This window comes from Chlorocebus sabaeus, chromosome 2 (genome assembly GCF_047675955.1).
Source record: "Chlorocebus sabaeus isolate Y175 chromosome 2, mChlSab1.0.hap1, whole genome shotgun sequence".
NCBI classification, from domain to species: Eukaryota; Metazoa; Chordata; class Mammalia; order Primates; family Cercopithecidae; genus Chlorocebus; species Chlorocebus sabaeus.
This window is the reverse complement of record NC_132905.1, coordinates 66824168-66849441: the sequence shown is the minus strand read 5'-3', so window position 1 is coordinate 66849441 and position 25274 is coordinate 66824168. Positions and strand designations below refer to the sequence as shown.

At 52.2% G+C, this 25274-nt stretch overlaps 1 protein-coding gene across 3 annotated transcripts in view; it reads right to left on the bottom strand.

The window, feature by feature from the left end:
• The window catches only part of DLGAP4 (DLG associated protein 4), a 230765-nt gene that overhangs the window by 81409 nt on the left and 124082 nt on the right, over positions 1-25274 (bottom strand). For 2 of the 3 annotated variants that reach the window (XM_007964068.3, XM_073009472.1), the window contains 5 exons: positions 18352-19422; positions 14708-14949; positions 11184-11298; positions 8280-8330; positions 4108-4348 (listed from right to left, as the gene is read on the bottom strand). In XM_007964068.3, coding sequence (XP_007962259.2) covers positions 4108-4348; positions 8280-8330; positions 11184-11298; positions 14708-14949; positions 18352-19350 — 1648 coding nt within the window. In that variant the 5' untranslated portion in view covers positions 19351-19422. The remainder of the gene's footprint in view (positions 1-4107; positions 4349-8279; positions 8331-11183; positions 11299-14707; positions 14950-18351; positions 19423-25274) is intronic. The other variant, XM_007964089.3, reaches the window with a different exon arrangement.

The following is a 25274-nucleotide window of genomic DNA, read 5'->3' as shown; positions in this document are numbered from 1 at the left end:
TCAATTGTTCAACAGAAGCCACATCCAGACCTGACATAGATCTTAAGAGTCTGATCCAATCTCATGATTTGATGAGATTTTTGAGGGTCTTGGGAATAAACATTTTCTACATGGAAAGGGCATAAGTAAATACAGTCAAGACAATGGATCATGGATTACTGAATTGTTGACCCTGAATCTTTTTTTTTTTTTTTTTTTTTGAGACGGAGTCTCGCTTTTGTTGCCCAGGCTGGAGTGCAATGGTGCAATCTCGGCTCACTGCAACCTCCACCTCCTGGGTTTAAGCGATTTTCCTGCCTCAGCCTCCCGAGTAGCTGGAATTACAGGTAGGCACCACCACGCCTGGCTAATTTTTGTATTTTCAGTAGAGACGGGGTTTCGCCATGTTGCCATGTTGCCAAGGCTGGTCTCAAACTCCTGGCCTCAAGTGATCCACCCGCCTCCCAAAGTGCTGGGATTACAGGCATAAGCCACCTCGCCCAGCCAGAGCCTGATTCTTTACCCCTCCCTGTGGCCACACCCTTTGCCATATGAATATAGTTTCCTACACAAAGGTGAGCAGGTACTTCTCCATCCCTTGTCTATAAGCTCAGTCATATGACTTGTGTTAGCCAATAGGATGTTAGCAGGTATGACATGAGCAGAGGCCTTGAAATGTGCTTGTTTGGTTAGTTAGGCTTGCTCTTCTGTCTTCTGCCATCACCATAAGGAGAACATGCCCTGGCTAGACCACTGATCCCAGGAGGACCTTTTGGTCCCAGGAGGAAGATGAAAGACATGTGGAGCAGAACTGTCCCAACTGACAAACTTGGGAGAGAGAAAGAAATGTGAATTGTTGTATTACGCTGATTTTGTGGTTGGTTGTTATGCAGCATAATTGTAGCAAGAGCTGACCAATACAGGGACTCAGGCAGTATTGGGACATGTAGCCCATCCCCTGTCTTCAGTCCATTCATGAGTGACTGGGGTTGGAAAAACTGGTGAGGGATGGTTTATTTGAAGAGAATTGCTAGGGGTGCTGTCTATCCCTCCAGGCCCACTTAATGCTTAGAGAACTTCGCATGGGTGTGAGGATATGGGAGATGTTATCCTTCACCCAAGGCCCCTTTGGAATTGTAGCAGTGTCTGGGACAGCCTGGGAGAGCTCTTCTGGATTTGGAGGACACAGAACCTGGGCCTCAGCTCCTGTTTGGAGACCTTGAAGGTGGAGAGGCTGGCAGGGCTACTGGTAACAGCAGGACTAGAAAGAAGGCTGTAGCAGGCCAGTCTATACTTCTAGAGGCTGTAGCGGACCAGTCTATACTTTCAGAGTCCCAAAAGGCAAAGGCCCTTGTTTTCAAATGCATTAAGTGGTCATCAAGAGGGAAAGTAGTGCTGGAGTTGTCTTCAAAGGATTCTACCCAAGATGCCTGGCTAGCAGAGCCAGGTGCCCTAGCAGAAAGAAGCTGAGTGGGGAGGAGGCAGACTGCCAGATAGAGAAGCTGAGGGGGAATAAGAAACAGTGAGGTGAAGGAAGATTGCCCATGCCAGGAAAGACAGCACTGGGGACCCTGCAGGGTGGGAGAAAGAGCCACCATGTGGCATCAGAGAGTCCCAATGCCAGACGACACCTCCCTGGCTACCATCCCTTCCCAAGTGGAGGAACCAGAAACAGACAGAGGTGAACAAGGAACAGAGAAGACACCGATCGCCATACCCAGCTCCCCGCTGTGGGCTTCCCAGCTGAGGTCAAGCCCTAGCCGTGGGTGTGCGACATTTGAGGTGGACAAGGATGAATTTTTGAAATCAGACCAGATTGGACCCTTACTAACTGAAAACGAGACTGTTCCTTAAATATTAAAAGTGACTGGAAAAGTTCAAGGATCTGCCCCAGATATAACCCATTGGCAGGGCAGGGAGACCAGAGAGGGTGCGACAGGCAATAGTGAGACAGTTGTTTCTTGCTCTGCCTCCTGCAAATAGAAGTTCATTCAGTCAATAAATTGGTTACCTGTGTATAGAATATCTATGGGATTCAAGTTCATTTATTTACATCAAACACGGGTTGAGCACTTGAAGCAGTGCCTCTCTTCCTACAACAATCCAACCCCAATTGCTTTTTTATTTTTTCTTTGAGACAAGGTCTCGCTCTGTTACCCAGACTGGAGGGCAATGGCTCGATCTCGGCTCATTGCAACCTCTGCCTCCCGGATTCAAGCGATTCTCATACCTCAGTCTCCCGAGTAGCTAGAACTACAGGTGTGTACCACCACACCTGGGTAATTTTTGTATGGTTAGTAGAGACGGCGTTTCGCCATGTTGGCCAGGCGGGTCTCGAACTCCTGACCTCAAGCGATCTGCCCACCTTGGCTTCCCAAAGTGCTGGGATTACAGGCATGAGCCACCACGCCCAGCCCCCAGTTGCTTTTGATTTTCAGGAAGCTGAGAACCAATAATAACAGCTACCACTTACCAAGCTCCTACCACAAGCAAGTCCCTGCCTAAACATGTCCTGTGCACAGTATTATTTCATCTGCTTAAGAGCTCCCTGGGGTCTGGCGTATGCCCTCAATTTATACATGGAGAAACAGGCTCAGGGAGGAGAACTAGCTTGCCAGAGAAAGCTCAAACCTCTCTCTACTATTGATAAACAATAAATTGTGCTGTTTTCCCTTGGTTTTGATTTTCTATTATTATTATTTTGAGGCAAGGTCTCGCTCTGTCTCCTAGGCTGAAGTGCAGTGGTGTGAACACAGCTCACTTCACTTTTGATCTCCTGGGCTCAGATGACCCTCCTGCTTCAGCCTCCTGAGTAGCGAAGACCACAGGTATATGCCAACCCGACCAGCTAATTTTTTATTTTTTTAGAGTCCGGGTTTCATCATGTTGCCCAGGCTGGTCTCCAACTCCTAGGCTCAAGTGATCTGCCTCGGCCTCCCAAAGCATTGGGATTATAGGTGTGAGCCACTGTGCCCAGCTAATTTTCAATTATTTCTTTTTATTTTTTTTGACCATCTTAATAATACTTAATAAGGTATCCATGTGCCATGGTGGTTTGCTGCACCTATCAACCCATCATGTAGGTTTTAAACCCTGCATGCATTAGGTATTTGTCCTAATGCTCTCCCTCCCCTTGTCTCCCACCACCCCCTCTGACAGGCCCTGGTGTGTGATGTTCCCCTCCCTGTGTCCATGCGTTCTCATTGTTTACCTCCAACTTATGAGTGAGAACATGCAATTTTCTATTATTTCATGGCTTGCTCAGTTACACGGGGTCCCTTTTTTCTCTGATCACATATGGGTTATCTTCAGATGATTTAGATCAAGAATCCACAGTCAGGTGTGGTGGCTCATGCCTATAATCCCAGCACTTTGAGAGGCCACGATGAGCAGATCCCTTGAGGTCAGAAGTTTAAGACCAGCCTGGTCAACATGGTGAAATCCCATCTCTATTAAAAATACAAAAATTAGCCAGGCATGGTGGCACGTGCCTGTAATTCCAGCTACTTGGGAGGCTGAAGAATGAGAATTGCTTGAACCTGGGAGGCAGAGGTTTCAGTTAGCCAAGATCATGCCACGGCACTCCAGCCTGGGTACGGAGTGAGACTCTGTCTCATCAACAACAACAACAACAACAAAACACCCAAGAAACCAGAAGGTATTCCCTGATTGTGAATATGAAAGAAGCCTGTAAACGCATCCCTTTGAGAAGGCTCAGTGCAGACCCCACCCTCATTGCAGGCTTCTCTCCAGGTTCCAACCTCCCCTACAGGTTTGCCTACCTGAACTAATTCCAAGAGGCAGGTCAAGCTTCAGGAAGCCCTGACTACAGCAGGTGGCTGCTCTAAGCCAATGAGCAACCAAGTACCCCACAAGCTCCAGCCCCCTCCAACACCTCCCACACTCCCAGGGGTGGCATCTGCCTCTGGGACCCCCATTTGAGCTCCAGTGGCCAACTGGCTGGAAGTTCAGCTCCAAGGTCTCCTGCTTTTGCTCCCAACCATCCCCCTGGTGCGGGCCAGCCCGAGACAGATTCCTCCCTGTATCCTCCCAGGCTTGCCCACCAGGCATGGTCCTTAGAGTCCCCTTGAAAAGATAAAAAACCCCTTCCCTCATCACAGTACTCACTCGGAAGCGTGCGACTATTGCTGAGGCTGCCGGTACTGGGCGGTGGGGAGAGGGACTGCAGGGAGACACTGTCTTCCTCCTGCGAGCAGCCTGCCTGGATGGCACGCAGGTAGCTGTGGCTGCGGGAGCGGAAGTAGCTGGGCAGTGGCAAGTCAAGCGTCTCTGCCGCTGTGGACTCTGCTTCACTGCAGGCTGACTCGCAGGCTGCCTCATACTGGTCACTCAGCTCTGCCTCCCGTACCTGTCCAGGCAAAGGCAGGCATGAGGGGCTGGCTATCTTGCCCATCATGGGGGGAGAGGTTCTTGGTGGTGGGCTCACGGCAGGGCTGGACAGTCTGTGGGGTCTGACCTCAGCCCACCCAGCTCCATCTCACTCAGGGTATGTGATGGGCAGATGGAGCCCTTAAAGAAACAGCCCCACCTCTCTGGGCCTCAATTTTCCCATCTCTATAATGAGGACAAAGTTGGAATATCTCAGGATATTAACTCTGTGATAAAAATCAGGGTCCAAACTGATTAATAGATTTTAAGGGCACATCTGAATTTAGTGTGAAAGAGGTCTATAATCAATTAGCAATGTCTGTCCTGAATGTTGGAATGGGGGGTGGCAGTCGGTATGCTGGATATTTACCATCTTATAGTCCAATCCCTTTATTTTACAAGGAAAGAAACCAAGGGTCAGTAAGGGGAAGATATTTGCCACAGGTACCCAGTGAGGAAGTGGCAGAACCAACACTCCAAATATGTATTTAAGGAAAATTAATCTTGCCCTGGTATACAGAATGGATGTTGGGAAAGGGGTCTGGAATGGAGGCTGAGGCCAGAGATGAAGCTGAAGCAATTGTCTGGTGGGAGAAGATAAAACTGGAGTGAGGGTAGTTGCAGTGAGGATTGATTAATGATGTCTGCCATGGACAGTATGGAAAATGGTGATGTGTATGCTATTTGCTATCTTGCATCTAATTGAACTTTGTGTAGATGGTTCCTAAGTATTTCTCCAGAAATGACTGTCTAGGACCCTGCAAATCTGAAGCCAAGGGTGTGGGCCTTGAGGGGTCTCACCATGCACATACTCTTTGAGGGTTCTAGAAGGGCTACCTGACCCATGTCTCAGGCCATGTTGGTAACTGAAGACCACAGAGGATAAGCTGGGGAGTCAGTTGGCCAAAGATATGGACATCCTGGGGGTTGGCCTGGGCCAGAGTGGGAGGGGGCACAAGCTGACTGACCATGTGGAGGAAAAGATTGATCTGGGCCTGGGGCCAGCTGTGTCCCACCCAGCTGTGTAACCTCAGGCCATCACTATCTTCTCTGGGTCAGTTTCTCCTCATCTACGTGAAATAGATGCTCATGTTCTCATCTGAGACTGCATCAGGTCAAACAATTAGATGGGTGTTCACTCAATTTGGAGGGTGAATGGAAAGTTGTAAATCTGTGCTTTTTTTTTTTCTTTTCTTTTGAGATGGAATCTTGCTCTGTCTCCCAGGCTGGAGTGCAGTAGCGTGATCTCGGCTCACTGCCACCTCCACCTCCCGGGTTTAAGAAATTCTTCTGCCTCGGCCTTCTGAGTAGCTGGGACTACAGATGTGTGCCACCATGCCCGGCTAATTTTTGTATTTTTAGTAATGATGGGGTTTCACCATATTGGCCAGGCTGGTTTCAAACTCCTGACCTCGTGATCTGCCCACCTCGACCTCCCAAAGTGCTGGGATTACAGGCATGAGCCACAGCGCCTGGCCAAATCTGTGCATTTCAATATGGCAGCCACGAGCCATGTATGGCTATTTAGGTTTAAATTAATTAAAATTCAGCCTGGGTAACACAGTGGGACCCCAGCTCTACAAAAGAAATTAAAAATATAAAAATTAGCCAGGTGTGGTAGCGTGTACCTCAAGTCCCAGTTACTTGAGCCCAGGAGTTCCAGGCTGCAGTGAACTATGATCATGACACTGCACTCCAGCCTGGGGGACAAAGCAAGATCCTGCCTCTAAAAAAATTTAAAAATGATAATAATGATTGATTAGGCCAGGTGTGGTGGCTCATGCCTGTAATCCCAGCACTTTGGGAGGCCAAGGTGGGTAGATCACTTGAGGTCAGGAGTTCGAGACCAGCCTGGCCAACATGGTGAAACCCCGTCTCTACTACAAATCTCAAAATTGGTCGAGCGTGGTGGCACATGCCTGTGGTGCCAGCTACTTGGGAGGCTGAAGCAGGAGAATCACTGGAACCCTGGAGCGGGAGGTTGCAGTGAGCTGAGATTGGGCAACTGCACTCCAGCCTGGGTGATAAAATGAGACTCCGTCTCAAAAAAAAATTTTTTTTTGATTAAAATTAAATAAAGTTCCATAGTCACAGGAGCCACATTTGACTTGCTCAAGACCACAGGTAAGCCAGACACAGTGGCTCACGCCTGTAATCTCAGCACTTTGCGGGGCTGACGTGGGAGGATCACTTGAGTTCACGAGTTTGAGACCAGCCTGGGCCACATAGCGAGACCCTGTCTCTAATAAAAAATTAGCCAGGGATGGTAGCGTGTGCCTGTAGAGGTGGGACGATCACCTGAGCCTGGGAGGTGGAGGCTGCAGTGAACCATGATCGCACCACTGCACTCAGCGTGGGTGACAGAGTGAGACCGTATCTCAAAAATAAGTAAATAAATAAAGTCACATATAGCTAGTGGCTACCTTATTGGACAGTGTGGATTATAGAACATTTCCATCATTACATAAAGTTCTACTGTATCGTACTGATAAATTAAAATATAGGCCACGTGGCAAACCCAAAATTCACTCAGAAGGAGTGTTAAAGAGATAGGTGTTTCTCCTCCAAAACTGCATCCTGAAGTTATGAAGAGACCCTCGTGACTGCCGGGGGCATGAGGTCTTGCTTTGGGATCACACAGGAACCACATGGCTCTGGAACTAGACTGCCATGGGTCCAACCCTTGGTCCATCATTTCCTCGCAATATGAATGTGGGCAAGTCACTTAATCGCTTTGTGTCTCAGTTTCCCCACCTATAAAATGGGGTTATAGTCCCCATTTCACAGGGTTGTGGTAAAGATGAAATAAGAGAATTCATATCACAGGCTTAGGATAGAGTCCAAGAGAGTATGCACCTAGCAACCTCTACCCACGAATACAGGTAACTCCGTGGAGTCTGTCAATGTTGGTTAAGATGCTCTTGAGCCATCAGAGGTGAGACCAGCTGGTCAGTGCTGCTGGTGTGTGCATCACTGAGGATTTACTGTGTAGTAGGCACTGTCCTGGGGGCTTTGTATGTTAACGCATCACATCCTTACCACTCGCCTATTAAAGGTGGATGGGGAAGAGGTAGCTTGGCCCACTGTGGGCTCTTTAAACAACTTCTTGAATCATGTGTTCAGGAGGAATACACAGCTCCTGTGACATGGGGGAGAGGGACACATGGGGCAGCCATGGCTGGAATCAGTAGCTGGAGGTCTGGTCCTAGTTTTGCCCCTGTGGGTTGTGTGGCCTTGCACAAGTCCCTTACACCCTCCTGGCTCAAAGTGGGGTTGATCTCAGAGTACCTTTCCTGCCCTGGTTTTTGGTCTTTGGCCTGGGAGGGAGGAGAGGGACACTTCCAGGGGCAGGAAAGGAGTGTCTGGGAGGTGGCGCCCTTAGAGCAGCCAGACGGTGCTGTAAGCAGCATAACCTCGCCAACCTGTGTGAAGCTGGAAAGTCTCCACACTCACTCCAACACCCCAGCATCCTTAAATGTCCTCCTGAGGCTCCAGAAAGGAGAAAAGCCAAGGGATCTGGGGGCTGGGACCTGGAAGCTAATATCACCAGTCCCCAGCCCCTGACCTGTCCAACTTCAACAGTCTCCCTAGGCCTGACCCAGGCTTTGTGGGAGGAGAGAGAAGGGCAGGAGTCCTGGAGTTATTTCTTGCCCCATCCACAGCACCTAGCTCATTCTTCCCCATCTTCAAAAGGAGGAAACTGAGGCACACAGAGGTGAAGCAATAAGGGCAGGGAGTGGAGGGTCAGGACACCAATGTGAGCTTAAACTCCATCCATTGGAAGTGGATTTCCTGGTGATGGCTCTGCTTGTACCCGCCTGGACTGGGTGCTGGGACCACTCAGAGGGCAGGCCTAAGACCCAGACCTATACTCTGGGATTGGGGTAGAAGAGAAGGGCAAACATACTGACCTGCTGCTCATGGCCAAACAACTGGGGGATCAGGGAGGCCTGTCCAAAAATCTGCACGAAAGAGAGGGTGAGGGTTATGGGAGGACCAGGGCTGGGGCTGGGGTCGGGGATTCAGGGTCGGTTGCAAGGAAACTTGAAGCTGGCTGGTCTAACCTCCTCCCCAGACTGGCTGGGACCCAGCTGCTAGGAGGTCTCACTTGGCTTCTTCCAGGGATGGGAGGCTCACTCCTTCTGGGGCTGGGCATTACTGAGGACTTATAATCTGCTGTTTAAAAGTACTTCTTGGCCGGGCGCAGTAGCTCATGCCTGTAATCCCAGCACTCTGGGAGGCCAAGGTGGGCGGATCACCTGAGGTCGGCAGTTCAAGACCAGCCTGACCAATATGGAGAAACCCCATCTCTACTAAAAATACAAAATTAGCCAGGCATGGTAGTACATGCCTGTGGGAGTTACTAGGGAGGCTGAGGCAGGAGAATCACTTGAACCCGGGAGGCAGAGGTTTCGGTGAGCCGAGATCACGCCATTGTACTCCAGCCTGGGCAACAAGAGCGAAACTCCGTCTCAAAGTAAATAAATAAACAAATAAACAAATAAAATAAAAGTTCTTCTTTAGGTCTAGCCCCTGTGACCATGTATCCTCTGTCTGCTGCCTCTCATCTGGCAGGCAGCCCACCTGGAGATACAGATTAGGGATGGAGCCCAGAGCCTGCTCTGCCCCAGCCTAGGATATCTCTGACTTTGGGGCCAAATATGTGGCTTGGGTCACTCAAGCTTCTAGGGGTGAGGCTGTGAGGGGTCAGAGGATCCTGGACTAGGAGAGAACTGGGACTGGGCAGCGGGTGGTAGGTGAGACCTGCTGCTGCCCCCAGCCTGGCTGATTCATAAGCCTTTTTGTGTAGTTAAAGGGCAAAGGTGTCCCGGGTGCCAGGCCCAGGCCTGGGTGGAGATGGGATGTGTGGAGAGACAGACAGACACAGAGACAGACATGGAGATGGAGACACACTGGAGACAATCAGAGAAAAATGTGAATGAGGGGAGAGAGAGAAAAAAACAGACGGAGACAGACACAGACAGGAAGACTGAGATGAGAAAACGTGGTGGGATGGGAGAGACAGGGAGGGACGCCGTCCATTCAGCAAACACCTACTGAGCATCTGCCCTGTGCCAGGCACTGTGCCAGGCACTGGGGACATTGCAGGCAACAAGACAGCAAGGCCTCCGCCCCCAGGAGATCCTAGTTTTAAGAGGGAGACAGACATTAAGTAAATAAGCAAACGATTCTAGTTCCAGGCAGTGTCAGTTAAGCAGGGTAAAGGAACAGCGCCTGGGAGGGCTACTTTAGACAGAGCGATCACAGGCAGCCTCTCTGAGGAGGTGACATTTGAGCAGAGACCTGAAACGCGAGGAGCCAGCTGTGCAAAGATTTGAGAAGAGGAAACAGCAAATGCAGAGGGCCTGGAGCAGCATGATGTGGCACGCTCCTATATAAGGAGCAGAAAGGAGGCCAGCGTGGCTGGAGCAGGGCAAGGGACAGGGTCCAACAGGGAGGCAGGGCCTAGGTCTTACAGGGCTTCACAGGTCCAAGTAAGGACTCTGGCTTTCCCTCTGCGGGAGGTGGGAGACAAGGGAGGGTCTTGAGCAGGGGTGTGGCTTTGACAGCTCCATTTGGCCACTGAGTATGGACGGGAGGACAGCAGTTCAGGTGTGACTTGGTGGAGTCTGGATGAGGGGGGCAGGGGCAGGGGGTTCCCTGGGCTGGGGCACTCTACTCCTCCCTATGTCTGAGGGGCTGGGGAAGGAGTTTGGCTAGGCCAGGAAAAATGGAGTTGTGAGGAGTCGGGGTCCCAAAACCTTCTAAGCAGTCCTCTAACCCTGGTCCTGGGCCTGCACACAGTGGCCTATTCCTGCTGAGAGGGGGCTGGACTCACACCTGGCTGCCCCACTGCCTAACTGCTACCACCAGCAGGCGTCTGCCTTCTCGGGGGGCTCATCTCCCCATTCACACAATGCGGGGTGCCTTTTGGTCCTGACTGGTTCTCCCTTTGCAAACCCTAAAGTGCTGAGTACATGGCAGGAGCTGAGGTCCAGGTCTGGGTTGGACAGCCCCAGATCCCTGCCCAACTTTGCCTTCTCCTAGCTGCATGACCTCACCTCTCTGAGCCTCAGTTGCCTCACCTATGAAATGGGAATATGGATAACAAGGCCACCTCTGGGGATGGTTAAGGGCTCAAGGAGCTGATGGTTGAGAGGGTGGCATGCAAATTCAACGTGCAGCACAGCGTGCTCCTCACTGACACAGGCAGAGCTGGTTGCGCCTGGGAGCACAACTGCCCACTGAGTAGGTGGGCACAGAGGTCCAAAGTAGAGCAGTCACTTGCTGGAGGCCACACAAGATGCTAATAATAACCAGAAAGGCAGCTACCCTCTGCTGAGCACACTGCCTTCACAATCCCACTTATTCCTCTCAACAGCCCCCAAATAGAAATGCTCACCTTCCTCTGGTAAATCAGGAAACCGAGGCTCAGGGAGGGGAGGTGACTATCCTGGGTTCATACTGTCAAGTGACAAAACTGGGACTCGAACCCAGGTCTCCAGTTCCCTATCCTCATGGTTCTGAACCCCATGAGAAGCGACAGGTGCCTCGCTGGCATCCTGTGTTTACAATGGTGGTATGGGCTTCCTCCCTTGGGGTCCTGGGTCAGGCCCCATAACTGTGCTCTCCAGCCACAGGACAGTCGGTGGGGCAGAGACACACACAGGAGGCTTCAGGAATAAGGACCAAACAGAAGCACAGTGCAGACATCTGGGGGCCACTCAGCATGGGCTGGGCCCAGGGGTGTACTCTTCCCAGACAGGAGTCAGTACTCAAACCCCCTGACTCTCCAGTCTGCCTGCCACCCTCACCTGACTGATGCAGCTGGAGTCATTGAGGCTGTCGCTGACAGGGGTGTAGTCCTCTTCCCAGCTTGGACACTTGGAGGGCAGCAGCATGTCCACTGAATCCAGGCGGTCCAGACTCCTGGTGGGGAGTGGGGAGCAGACAGGGCTCAGCCCACCCATTGTTCAACCAGCTTTTGGAGGCCTTGCCCATTTGTGATGCACAGGTGGTCCACCCCTGTGATGCCCACTGGAGCCACAGGGTGGCAGCATGAGCTTGCATTTGACTGTTTAAAGCCCAAGGCTGGCCCTGCCCAATTCTGCAGCCCCTTTCCTTCCTCCTTGCAGGTCTGGGACATTTCCAGAGGCCTGACAGAGGTGGGTTAAGTTCTACAGCCTAGGGTTCCCAAAGGGCATCAGCTCTGTGGCGTTGTTCAAGTGGCTTCTATCAGGCCCCTAGACTCACCCCTTATCTCCATGACCCCAGTCCTTTAATCTTTCTCATGTCTACCTGACCCTGGGCCTCCCCTAGTCCTTACTCTGGGGATAAAATCCAAGCATCCAATAGCTCGGGCCCCTGATACGGAAGGGTTTGGACTGGAATCCAGCTTTCTCTGCTGGGTGACCTTGGGCAAGCCATTACCCCTTACTTAAGTCTCAGTTTCCTCATCTCTAAAATGGGGATGACGCTGCCTGCCTGCTGGGGCTGCAGTGAGGATTCAGTGATGCAGATTAAAGGACATCGGGTCAGGCACAGTGGCCAGCGGGCAAGTGCTAACAGACAGCAGCTCTTACTATTATTGCTACTATTACTACTGTTATTATTATTGCTTCCCTTGAGTCTAGGCCTAAGCCCCACGCTTCCTGCCTCTCCCACCTTACTGCCCACTGGTCACTCATAGATATCCTAGTGGGATCTCAGTACTAGAAGGGATCTTAGCGATCCTACAGCTCAGCCCCTTCACTTAAAGATGGGGAAACTGGGCCGGGCATGGCTGTAACCCTAGCACTTTGGGAGGCCGAGGCAAGTGGATCACCTGAGGTCAGGAGTTCGAGACCAGCCTGGACAACATGGTGAAACCCCATCTCTACTAAAATACAAAAATTAGCTGGGCATGATGACGTGCGCCTGTAATCCCAGCTACTCGGGAGGCTGAGGCAGGAGAATTGCTTGAACCCGGGAGGTGGAGGTTGTAGTGAGCCAAGTTTGTGCCATTGTACTCCAGCCTGGGCAACAGAGTAAGACTCTGTCTCCAAAAAAAAAAAAAAAAAGATGGGGAAACTGAGCAGGGGTGGGGGCTCACACCTATAATCCCAGCACTTTGGGAGGCCAAAGCAGAAGAGTCACTTGAGCTGAGGAGTTCACCACCACTCTGGGCAACATAGTGAGGCCTGGGAAACTGAGGCCCAGAGGGAAAAAGACTGGCCAAGGTCATCCAGTGGCAGAGGGAAAAACAGAAGTCACTGCCAGCCTGGGCAGTGCGGGGGGTGATAAGCAAGGGGAGAGCAATATATACATGTATATATATATATTTTTTTCTTTTTTTTTTGAGACAGTCTCACTCTATCACCCAGGCTGGAGTGCAGTGGCATGATCTCAGCTCCCTGCAAGCTCTGCCTCCTGGGTTCAAGTGATTTTCATGCCTCAGCCTCCCTAGTAGCTGGGATTACAGGCGTGCACCACCATGACCTGCTAATTTTTATATTTTTAGTAGAGATGCGGTTTCGCCATGTTGACCAGGCTGGTGTCGAACTCCTGATCTCAAGTGATCTGCCTGCCTTGGCCTCCCAAAGTGCAGGGATTACAAGCGTAAGCCACTGTGCCCAGTCACAAAAACTTCTTTTAAAAAATTAGCTGGGCATGGTGGCCCATGACTGTACTCCCAGCTACTCAGGATGCTGAGGTAGGAGGATCACTTGAGTGCAGGAGGTCGAGGTTGCAGTGAGCCATGATTGCACTATTGCACTCCAACCTGGGCGACATAGCGAGACCCTGTTCCCCACTTCCCCCACAAAAAAGATGGAGAAACTAAGGTTAAGAGAGGGGCAGACCTGGAATTGTCTGGTGGTGTCCTGAATTCCATCCTGGAGGCCATTCTCTGTCTTCTGCCCAGTCAACTAGACTCCTGGCTACTCCAAGAACACTGCCGTCTTCCTGCCTAGGGACCAGTGTCACCTGACCTGTGTCTTTTCCCTCTGTCTCAGTCTTCCCAGGCCACCTCCTCCATGAAGCCTTGGCTCCTGTCTCCCATAGTTGAAGATCTAGGGAGAAGCTTGTTCCCCTAACTCCGCCAAGCCTTACAGCAACAGGATGGGGCTTGGCTGGTGAATTCCAGGCAGGCACTGGGACAGGAAAAGCCTGTCTATCACTCTTTGACCTCTGGATTCACCTCCCTCCCCCATCTTGGAGCTCCCCACAGGGATCAGTTACAGGGGCAAAGGTAGAGCGCGCTCTGGCCTTCCCTAGGCAGTGCTGTTACAGGTGATGCACTCACTTAGGGCAGGCTCTCCTAACCTGAAGACCAAAATCCCGTGGGACAGTTCCCCTGTGGGAGTGGAACTTACCTGGGGAAGTGGCTCCTGTAGGAGGGGTTTACCTGGACCTATCACCCGAGAGTGGCTTTCATTATTGGGGTTTACCAAAGGATGCGGCTCACCTGTGGTCAGGGCTGAACTGTGAGTGGGGCTCAAGGGGTGGTTCTCTAATTGGCGGGGCTCTTCGAGGTCAATTAATCAGAATGCAGGGCCAACCTGAGGATCTCATGGAGGGAGCTAACCTGACCGCGGGTTCACTTAGGGGGCCTGGATCATTATAGCAGCGAGTTCACCTGGATCTGAAGCTGAGGGACAGGATTCATCTGTGGGCTGGGATCTCCAGGGGACAACCGAATGGGAGAAAGGCGAGGCTCCTGGGGTGGGGCATACCTATGAGGGGTTCACCTAGGGGAGGAGGCTTGCGGGTGAGCGGGACTTGTACTTACCGAAAGAGGTTTTCCCCGGGAGGGCTCACAAGTGGGCGGGGCTCACCCGAAGGAGAGAGAAAAGCCTCTGGGAGGGGCTTCCACGCGGGCGGGGCTTTTCTTTTTCTTTCTTTCTTTTTTTTTTTTTTTTTTTGAGACGGAGTCTCGCTCTGTCGCCCAGGCTGGAGTGCAGTGGCCAGATCTCGGCTCACTGCAACCTCCGCCTCCCGGGTTTAAGCGATTCTCCTACCTCAGTCTCCCAAGTATCTGGGATTACAGGCGCCTGCCGCCAGCCCAGCTAATTTTTGTATTTTTAGTAGAGACGGGGTTTCCCCATGTTGGCCAACTCTTGACCTCAAGTGATCCACCCGCCTCGACCTCCCAAAGTTCTGGGATTACAGGCGTGAGCCAGCGGGCCGGGCGGGCCTTATTTTAATGAGGGGGTTCTCTCAGGGAGCAGGACTCATAAGTGGGCGGGGCTACCACGCGGGCGGGGCTTATTTTAATAGAAGAGTCCTCCCAGGGATCAGGACTCGTAGTGGGCGGGGCTTGCCTGTGGGCGGGACCCTAGGGGTGGAGCTGCGCGCCTACCTGCGGGGGTTGCTCTGCTCTCCCAGCGACTGCTGCGTGGCCCTCAGATAGCTCTGGCGCCGCGCCGCGGTCTTGGGTGAGGGCTTGGGGCTGCCGCCGGACTCGTCGCTGTCCTCGTCGCCCATGGCCTTGATGTAGCTGCCGCTGCGCATGCGCCGGCACGGGATGGGGCCCTCGGCCGCGGCATCCGTCTCGCGTGGGGACAGCAGCGTCGTGCTCCACTCGCCGCCGCCGCCGGGTACCTGGGGATGGGGCACAGGACTCAGTGGGGCCACCGCAGAAAATGAGCAGATGGCGAGAACCCCCATCTCTGGGACCTGAAGCTCCCTCGTTCCCTGCAGAGTTCGGGCTCACGTGCTGGGTTTCCCGCTTTTGAAACCAAGGGGCAGCAGAGCAGAGCCCTGGGCTGGGAGGAATACCCGGGTTCCAGAGTCTCTCCAGCCTCGGATTTCTCCATGGATCCCAGGCTGGGTTTGCCCCAGAAGCAATGCCCTAGGCCCTGTGGTCACGGTGGCCTCCACTGCAGCCATCTCTGCTTGGCCCCACAGTCACTTCACTCTGGCTGTCTCAGGGGATGCTTATGATCCCACCGCACAGATGAGAACACCAGGCCTGAGGGACGCAAGGCCCTTGCAGAAAGAGGCCCTAGACCTGGATCCAGAACCTGAGCCTAGAATGGGGAATCAGAGGACCCTGGCACATCAGCATGGAGAGGGTATGGGGTCCCAGAGTCAATGGATATTCTCTGTCCCAAGGCGGGAAAACTGAGGTACAGAGAGCAGAGTGCTTCCCCGGTTCAGGTAGCCACATGGTGAGCTGGAAAAAGGGCTGTTTTCCCATCTGAACTTCAGGGAATCTGTCCACGGAATGGGGCTGTGATAGGGCAGGTGAGGTCACGGCTGTGAGGGCAGCCCTGGTCCCCCAGTCCCCCGTGGTTATGGTGGCAGTAACCAACCGAGGGGACCTCCCCTGTCCTTCTGAGGCCAGGCTCTGCTGGCTGCCCCAGGGCAGTGCACACAGGCTACATTCCTGGCCATTTCATTTACACTGTTACGGAAACACAGTGGATGGCCACTGTGTAATGAAAAATGCACACATCTCAGCACTCACAGCCTGTGCACAGAGTGAACATGCCTCATCCTATACACATATCTCAATATGTACAGAACAAGCATACGCCCCATGCCCCTCAGTGACTACCCCCAGTGTACCACACACCTCACCAAGGACACACACCAGCAGCCACTTCGTCACGGCAACCCCTCCACAAGTATGCAACATATACACAGAGCACACTCACCTTCCCACTACCCTCCCTCTGGACATTTGCACCAGCAACTACTGCACTGTGGACACACAACGTGTATCTACCTTGCATTGTTCCCGCCTCCACATGCACACAGCGTACCCCTCACCAGGCTACACATGTCACCACAGATGTCCAAGCCCACATATTGAGTGTACATGGCATGCCCACTCTCTATCACATACACATACGCACACTGCCCAAGGGCCATGCCCACACAGGTATGGCACCCTTCTCCATGCCCTCCATGCCAGAGGCCCACTTTCCACAAAGGAAAGGTAACGTCTAGGACTCCCACTCCTGCCCCACCCAGCCTTCCCATAAACCCTCAGCAGACTGCCCAGCCTAGGACCAGTGCATTCTGCCTACAAGCCACTTGCTAGTCCAGCCCCACTATCCCCAGTGTCCCTTGGGAATGTGGCCTTGTATATCACTGCTCAAAAACTGTTGCTAAGCCACCCACTCACCTCCTGTCACCCAAGCAGGCAGCACAGACTCCAGGGCCCACAGGGCCACCCTCTCATGGTGTTTCTGCGGCATTGTTACATGATCAGACCCAACCATACCATTTTGAGAGGAAGCCCGGTCACACATCACCCTCCCTAATGCTTCTAAACCAAGGAAGCAGTTTCAGAACCACAAGAGCCCTAAATATATCAAATACTGCCTGGATTTCAGTTTCCTCCTATTGAAAAAGAAAATGTCTCACTGTTTCTGGTATTTCATACAAGATGATAAGAAGTCAGGGCTTTGTTAGACCCCAAAGATCATCTCGTTCAAAATGCATCTCATGGCTGGGCATGGTGGCTCACATCTGTAATCCCAGCACTTTGGGAGGCTGAGGCAGGTCCTCACCTGAGGTCAGGAATTCGAGACCAGCCTGGCCAACATGATGAAACCCCATCTCCACTAAAAATACAAATTGGCCAGGCATGGTGGCTCGCACCTATAATCCCAGCTACTCGGGAGGCTGAGGAAGGAGAATCACTGGAACCCGGGAGGCGGAGGTTGCAGTGAGCCAGGATTGTGCCATTGTACTCCAGACTGGGTGACAAGTTTGAAACTCCATCTCGGAAAAATAAAAAAAAAAAAAAGCCTGGGCGCAGTGGCTCAGTCCTGTAATCCCTGCACTTTGGGAGTCTGAGGCAGACTGCAGGTTAGGAGTTCAAAACCAGCCTGGCCAACATGATGAAATCCCGTTTCTATTAAACATACAAAAAATTAACCAGGCATGGTGGTGGGTGCTTGTAATCCCAGCTACTTGAGAGGCTGAGGCAGGAGAATTGCTTGAACCTGGGAGGCGGAGATTGCAGTGAGCTCAGATGGCGCCACTGCATTCCAGCCTGGGCAACAAAAACGAAACTGTCTAAAAAAACACAAAAGACTCATTAGCGTTCCCAAGGGCTGGCCAGGCCTGCACTTGCATTCCCCCTGAGATGAGGCGCTCACTACCTACAGAAGCGCCTCCTTCCACCTAAAATCTGCTTTCTGTAATTTCCACCCACAGCCTGGTTTTGCCCTGGGGAGCCATTCAGTTCACAGCCCCTTGCTCTACCTGCCTTGAGAGCCACTTGGAAATGTGCAGCCACAGTGATGTCTCAGCCTTCTGCCACTTTCAAGCCATGTGGCCTTGGTGCACAGCAAGTGCCTGAATCAGTGTGAGCATTTGAAAGAAGGCGGCTATTCCCCCAAGCTGGGTTAGGACCCCCTGGGTCCCTGCAGTTCTCGGTACTGATCCCCATGACACTCTGCTGACACTGACATGACCGTTCATGTCTTTCCCAGTATCCTAATCTTTGGGACTGTGTCTTCTTTATTTCTGACTCTGTTCATTTAACTGTCCATCTGTCCATCTACCCCTCCCTCACTTACATTTCCTGAGCACTTCCTGCATGCCAGACCCCGTCCTGGGCCTTGGGGAGACATGGCTGCATCAGATGTGATCCCTGTCCTCAAACAGCTGTCAGTCTGATAGGGATGGCAGGCAGAGGCTGGCAATTAGAAGGTCATGCAATTGGTTCTATGAGGGGGTTGGGATGGCACAACTTCCAGATTTGTCTTCTGGGAAGGGACATATTTTAGTAAATATTTTACTAAAACATATTTTAGTCCCTGCTCAGGGCTGGGCTCAGAAAGGCCCTAATTAATCTCTGTTGAGAGCGTGACCAGTGGAAGGACTCCCTGATTAGCAGGTACCACTGGGCCACCCATTTTATAGTTGAGCCACAGAGGCCCAGAATGAAGTGACTTGCCAAGTGAATCTGTGGTACAGCTAGGCCTCAAAACTGGTGTCGTCCCCAGAGCCCTCACCCCACCCCTGACCCTGGCAGAGACCCACCTGCAGGTAATGGTAGGCTAGACCCTGGTGGCAGGATTTGGACTTGAGCAGGCTCTTATCCAAGGTGGCCGAGGTCTTCTGGCAGACCTCGTGGGCGTGGCTGAGTGTCAGAGTGGACCAGGAGCCTCGTTTGACGTAGTTGGTGTCAGTGCCCACCCCAAGGCTGGGGCAGGTGGCTGGGGGTGCGGGCGGGGGCGGTGGGGCGGTCAGCTCGGTAGTGTTGTTCTTGGTGGCTTTGAGCATGTGCCCACTGATGGTGTTGTAGGCGTGCATGAAGTAGCGTGGCTGGCTGCGTTCTGCCTGGCGGCCTAGTGTCATCAGCCCGGAGGCTGGGCCACTGCTGCGGAAGGCGCCGGCCTCGCCGTCCAAGTTGTCATCGGAGCTCCACCAGCCTGAGATGTTGGAGCGGCTGCGCCGTTTGGGCTCCCCAGCCTTGGCCCGCTCCTTGCTTTTGGCCCTCCGGCCCTTGCCGTCCTCCATGCCACCCTTCTTGCTGCCATTGCCACCGACCTTGCCCGCTGTGCCCTCCAGTGAGGGTGCCTTGGTGAAGAAAAGCCGCTGGACTGAGTGGACCAGGTGGCGGATGCGGCCAGGGCTCTCACCACGGGCCTTGGCCTCACCACGGGGGAACTGGAGGGTGCTGAAGCCATCACGATGGATGGGCAGCTGCTTCTCAAACTGGTCCAGGAGGTTGGCAGGCAGCCGGTTGATCTTGGTGGCCTGAGCATGGCTGGGGAAGGGGCTCTCCTCTGGCACCTCAAAGTGGGAGTTGTAGTGGATTCGGGGAAAGGTGCTGCTGGGCGGGGGCAGCTGGTTGTTGAGGGGAAAGAGGCCATCCCCCGGCAGGGTGTTCTGCCCGGGGAAGCGGGCCTCGCGGGCGAAGGCCTCCGTGGGCGACAGCAGGTAGGGGTTGCGGTCGGTCCCTGCAAACAGGGGCTCGTGGGGTGGGTCTAGGCTGTCGGAGAGGTGGCGGGGGCGGCTGTCACCGAGGCCTTTCATGATCCCGGGCCGAGGGCAGGGGCCGTCACCCTAGCAGGGCGCCCGGGTCGCCTCTCCCGGGCGGCAGCTATCCTGGGGAGAGAAGACAGAAAGCAGTCAGCTGATCAGCTGGATTTGGGGGAGGGGTGCCAGGAAGGTCAGATCCAGATCGCCAGGCTGGGAGGATCTCTGAAGCCAGTCCTCCATGTTGTGGGCCTGAGGACAGGAGTACACACTGAGGCCCACGTACTCTGTGTAAATAAAAGTTACAACTCAAGCTACCGACTATCAGACAAACACAACATCTTCCATTCTTCTAGCTTGAGGACTGTATCTTCAAAACAACCTGGAAAGCCAGGCTCCGACTCAGAGTTCTGGGTCTCCTCTGAATTCCATGATGGAATATGAGTGGTGGGCTGCCCATCCTCCACTCTCTTTCCGTTTCTGACTCTGTCCCTCACCCCGAGGGGCCACATGGATGCAAATACCCCAGCCCACATCTCCTAGCTCTGTTCACAGGCCCCCAAACAGTCATCCTGGAGCCCCGGGATGGTCCCTGTGGCAGGGTCCACCTCCCATGGGAGGACCCTGTGCTGGCCCTGGAGGCAGGCTTAGGTCATTTTAGCAGGGAATCCCAGGGTGCCCAGTATCCAGGGTGGTCTATGGGGGAATACAGTCTGCTGGTGGGCATGTCCCCAGGACTCCTGAACTCTCCTTGCCTTATGGGGAAAAACACAGGCTTTTAGAGGGCCAGAGAGGATTTTTTTGTTTTCTTTTTTTTTAGAGACAGAGTCACTCTGTTACCCAGGCTGGAGTGTAGTGGTGCGATCTCGGCTCACTGCAACCTCCGTCTCCCAGGTTCAAGTGATTCTCCTGCCTCAGCCTGCCCAGTAGCTGGGATTACAGGCGCACACCACCATGCATGGCTAATTTTTGTATTTTTAGTAGAGACAAGGTTTCACCATGTTGACCAGGCTGGTCTCGAACTCCTGACCTCAAGTGATCTGCCCGCCTTGGCCTCCCAAAGTGCTAAGATTACAGGCGTGAGCCACCATGACTGGCTTTTTTTTTTTTTTTTTTTTTTTGTGACAAGGTCACAGCTCACTGTAGCCTTGGCCTCCTGGGATCAAGCGATCCTCCAGCCTTGGTCTCCCAAAGTGCTGGGGTTATACCTGAGGGCCACTGTGCCTGGCTAGAGAGGCCTTCCAAAAAGCAGGACCCAGGGCAAGGCCCATCTCATCCAGGTCTGAGGGCAGTACCGTCCAACTCTTTAACAGAGGAATTCCTATGTCAAATGTAAGCCCTCTGCAAAAACCTGCTCTGCCCTTCACCCAATGTCTACCAAGTGTGACTGCTGGGCAGGTGCCGAGGGCTTCAGACACCAAAGAGGCCAACAAGCCCATAGGCCCATCATTTCCAATTGAGATGAAGCAACGATAGCCTGGAATAGAGCTCTCAGAGTCAATAACGGGGGCACATCCTCAGGACAAGGCAAGGGCTCACAAGAGGGTGGAACTTAGGTGCAGTTGCTGTGCCTCAGTTTCCCCTGCTGTAAAATGGGGCCATCCTGGAAATACTAGTCCAAAACTTAGGTAAGTCCCTTCCCTTTTCTGGGCCTGGGCCTCAGTCTTCCTGTCTACCATGGAGCAGAAAAGTTGGCGAGGTTTCTAAGCCCCCAGCCCCCACCGGCCCTGTACATGGGAGTCCCAAGACTTGGTCTGGCCTGAGCCTGGTGTGCTGAGGATTGGCAAAGAGTCAGTGTGGCTGGAGCAGAGCAAGTGAGGACAAGGGTTGTGGAGGGAGGGCTCTCGGAGGGGCTGGGTCAGGTCATAGCACAAAAGCTCTGGCTGACATCAAGCATGGAGGGCAGAATAATGGTCCCCAAATATGCACACTACCCTGTCAAAAGGAACTTGGCAGGTGTGGTTATTTTGCAAATGTGATTAAGGATCTTGAGACGGTGAGACTATCATGAATTATCCTGATGGGCACAAGCTAATCACACGGTTCCTATAAGAAACAGGCATGGGCTGGGCATGGTGGCTCACACCTGTAATCCCAGCACTTTCAGAGGCCAAGGTAGGTGGATCACTTGAGATTGGGAGTTTGAGACCACCCTGGCCAACACAGTGAAACCCCGTCTCTATTAAAAATACAAAAACTTAGCTGGGTGTGATGGCATGTGCTTGTAATGCCAGCTACTTGGGAGGCTGAGGCTGCTGGAGATTCACTTGAATCCAGCAGGCAGAGTTTGCAGTGAGCTGAGGTCGTGCCACTGCACTCCAGCCTGGGTAACAGAATGAGACTCTGTCTCAAAAAAAAAAAAAAAAAAAAAAAAGAAAAGAAAAGAAACAGGCATGGGCCAGGCATGGTGGCTCACACCTTTACGTAAACGTAATCCCAGCACTTTTGGAGGCCAAAGTGGGGCAGATCACTTGAGGTCAGGAGTTTGAGACCAGCCTGGCCAACATAGTGAAACCCCGTCTCTACTAAAAATACAAAAATTACTGGGCGTGGTGGCGTGCGCCTGTAATCCCAGCTACTTGGGAGGCTGAGACAGGAAAATCACTCGAACCTGGAGGTGGAGGTTGCAGTGAGCCAAGACTGTGTCATTGCACTCCATCCTGGGCAACAGAGTGAGACTCTGTCTCAAAAATAAATACATAAATAAATAAACAGGCAGGAAAGTCAGAGTCAGAGGAGATGTGCTGACAGAAGCAGAGATCAGAGTGATGTGGAGACATGAGCCAAGGAATGCAGGCAGGCTTCAGAAGCCGGCAGAGGTGGCTGGGCACGGTGGCTTACACCTGTAATCCCAGCATTTTGGGAGGCCAAGGCAGGAGGATTGCTTGAGGCCAGGAGTTTGAGACCAGCCTGGGCAACAAAGTGAGACTGTGTCTCAAAAAAAGTGATGGATTCTCCCCTAGAGCTTCCAGAGAGAATGCAGCTCTGCAATCCGTTTTAGACTGTGACCACTAGAACATCCTATGATTCAAAGTGCGCCAGTCTGGGAATCAGACAGCACAAAGTCACACAGAACCAGGCCTGGAACCCAGGTCTTCTTGACTCTTAATGCAGGCCCCACCCAGCCCACTGGCCCTGCTGAACTGGAGGATGTGCAAAGAAAGGAGACAATGTGGGGGCTGGATCCACCAGCTGAGGGGCAGAGGGTGAGGAGGATGGGACAGTACCAGGCGCGGCCTCAGCAAAGAGTGGATGTCCATCTGGCCTGGCATGGCCCAGTCTCCACCAGCTTCTCCAGCCTTGTCCCCATCTCTTGCTGTCTACCTGCTAGCCAAGCTCACACCCTTCAGGACTTCTTCATAGCTCTCACTGCTCTGGGAAACTCTCACATGTTTACTTGTTTTCTAGTTTCTTGTCCATCTTCCCCTAGATCTGTGCTGTCCAATATGGTAGCCACTGGGCCACAGGGCACTTGACATGCAACTAGTGCAACTGGGAAACTGAATTTTTAATATTTTAAAAAGTTTAGGCCAGGCGTGGTGGCTCACGCCTGTAATCCCAGCACTTTGGGAGGCCGAGGCGGGCAGATCACAAGGTCAAGAGATCGAGACCATCCTGGCCAACATGGTGAAACTCCTTCTCTACTAAAAATACAAAAAATTTAGCTGGGCGTGGTGGTGGGCGTCTGTAGTCCCAGCTACTTGGGAGGCTGAGGCAGGAGAATGGCTTGAACCCAGGAGGCAGAGGTTGCAGTGTGCCAAGATCGCACCACTGCAAATCCAGCCTGGCAACAGAGCAAGACTCCGTCTCAAAAAAAAAAGTTTAATTAATTTAAATAGCACATGTGGCAAGTGACTGCCAGGTTGACAGTACAGTCCTAGAGGTTCAACCCTCCCCTTGGAAGGTGCCTCCCTCCCTCATCCCTGCTAAAGCTGGGTTCAGCACATTCTCTTATTCTAAAACTTTTTCCATCTTTTTGAGTTGTAAGTTTAGTTCATTTGTTTTCTGATCTCCTTATACTCTAATAAATGTGTCACAGAAAAGCTATATATTTTCCTGAGTACCTATTAGCTGCATATAATGGATTTTATTTTTCCAATTTTTTCCCTTATTTTTAAATTTACTTTATTATATTTTTTGAGATGGAGTCTCGCTCTGTCGCCCAGGCTGGGTGCAGTGGCACGATCTTGGCTCACTGCAAGCTCTGCCTCCTAGGTTCACGCCATTCTCCTGCCTCAGCCTCCCGAGTAGCTGGGACTACAGGCACCCGCCACCATGCCCAGCTAATTTTTTGTATTTTTAGTAGAGACAGGGTTTCACCGTCTTAGCCAGGATGGTCTCGATCTCCTGACCTCGTGATCCACCCGCCTTGGCCTCCCAAAGTGCTGAGATTACAGGCGTGAGCCACCGCGCCTGGCCTTATTTTTATTTTTTGACACAGTGTCTCGCTCTTGTCACCCAGGCTGGAGTGCAATGGGGCAGTCTCAGCTCACTGCAACCTCTGCCTCCTGGGTTCCAGTGATTCTCGTGCCTCAGCCTTCCTAGTAGCTGGGATTACAGGCATGCAACACCACGCCCTGCTAATTTTTGTATTTGTAGTAGCGACAGGTTTTCACCATGTTGACCAGGCTGGTCTCGAACTCCTGACTTCCTGTGATCCACCCACCTTGGCCTCCCAAAATGCTGGGATAACAGGTGTAAGCCACCGTGCCCATCCTTTTGTCCTTTTTTTTTTGAGACAGAGTCTCGCTGTATTGCCCAGGCTGGAGTGCAGTGGCGCGATCTTGGCTCACTGCAAGCTCCGCCTCCTGGGTTCACGCCATTCTCCTGCCTCAGCCTCCCAAGTAGCTGGGACTACAGGCACCTGCCACCATGCCTGGCTAATTTTTTTTACTTTTAGTAGAGACAGGGTTTCACCATGTTAGCCAGGATGGTCTCGATCTCCTGACCTCGTGATCTGCCTGCCTCGGCTTCCCAAAGTGCTGGGATTACAGGCGTGAGCCACTGCTCCCGGCCCTTTTGTCTTTTTTTAAAAAAAATTGAGGAGAAATTAATGAAACATAAAATTAGTCATTTTAAAGTGTACAATTTAGTGACATTTAGTAAATTCACAATGCTGTGTAATCACTACCTCCATCTAGTTCTGAAATATTTCCTTTCTTTTCTCCTTTCGTTTCTCCTTTCGTTTCTCCTTTTTCCTTTCTCCTTTCCTTTCTCCTTTCCTTTCCTTTCCTTTCCTTTCCTCTGTCTCTCTCCTTTCTTTTGATGGAGTCTCACTCTGTCACCCAGGTTGGAGTGCAATGGCATGGTCTCAGTTCACTGCAACCTCTGCCTCCTGGGTTCAACCAATTCTCCTGCCTCAGCCTCCCGAGTAGCTGGGACTACAGGTTCATGCCACCACATCCAGCTAATTTTTGTATTTTTTAGTAGAGATGGGGTTTCAGTATGTTGGCCAGGCTGGTCTCTAACTCCTGACTTCATGATCCACCCGCCTCGGCCTCCCAAAGTGTTGGGATTACAGGCATGAGCCACTGCACCCAGTCTCTTTCTTTCGAGACAGGGTCTCGTTCTGTTGCCGAGGCTGGAGTGCAGTGGTGTGATCATGGCTCACCACAGCTTTGACCTCCTGGGCTCAAGTGTCCTCCCACCTCAGCTTCTTGAGTAGCTGAGACAACAGGTACATGCCCAGCTAATTAGAAAAAACTTTTTTTTTTTTTTGGTACAGACAGGAGTCTCACTATGTTGCCCAGGCTGGTCTGGGCTCAAGCAATGCTCCTGCCTCAGCCTCCCACAGTGTTGCGATTACAGGTGTTAGTCACCATGCCCAGCCCTGAAACATTTTCATAACCCCAAAAGCAAACCCCATCTTCAATAAGCAGTCATTCCCTATTTTCCGCTCTTCCCAGCTTCTGACAACCATAGTCCATAGATACCATCTGTATCTATAAATTTTCCTATTTCCCATAGGTTTTACTTTTATT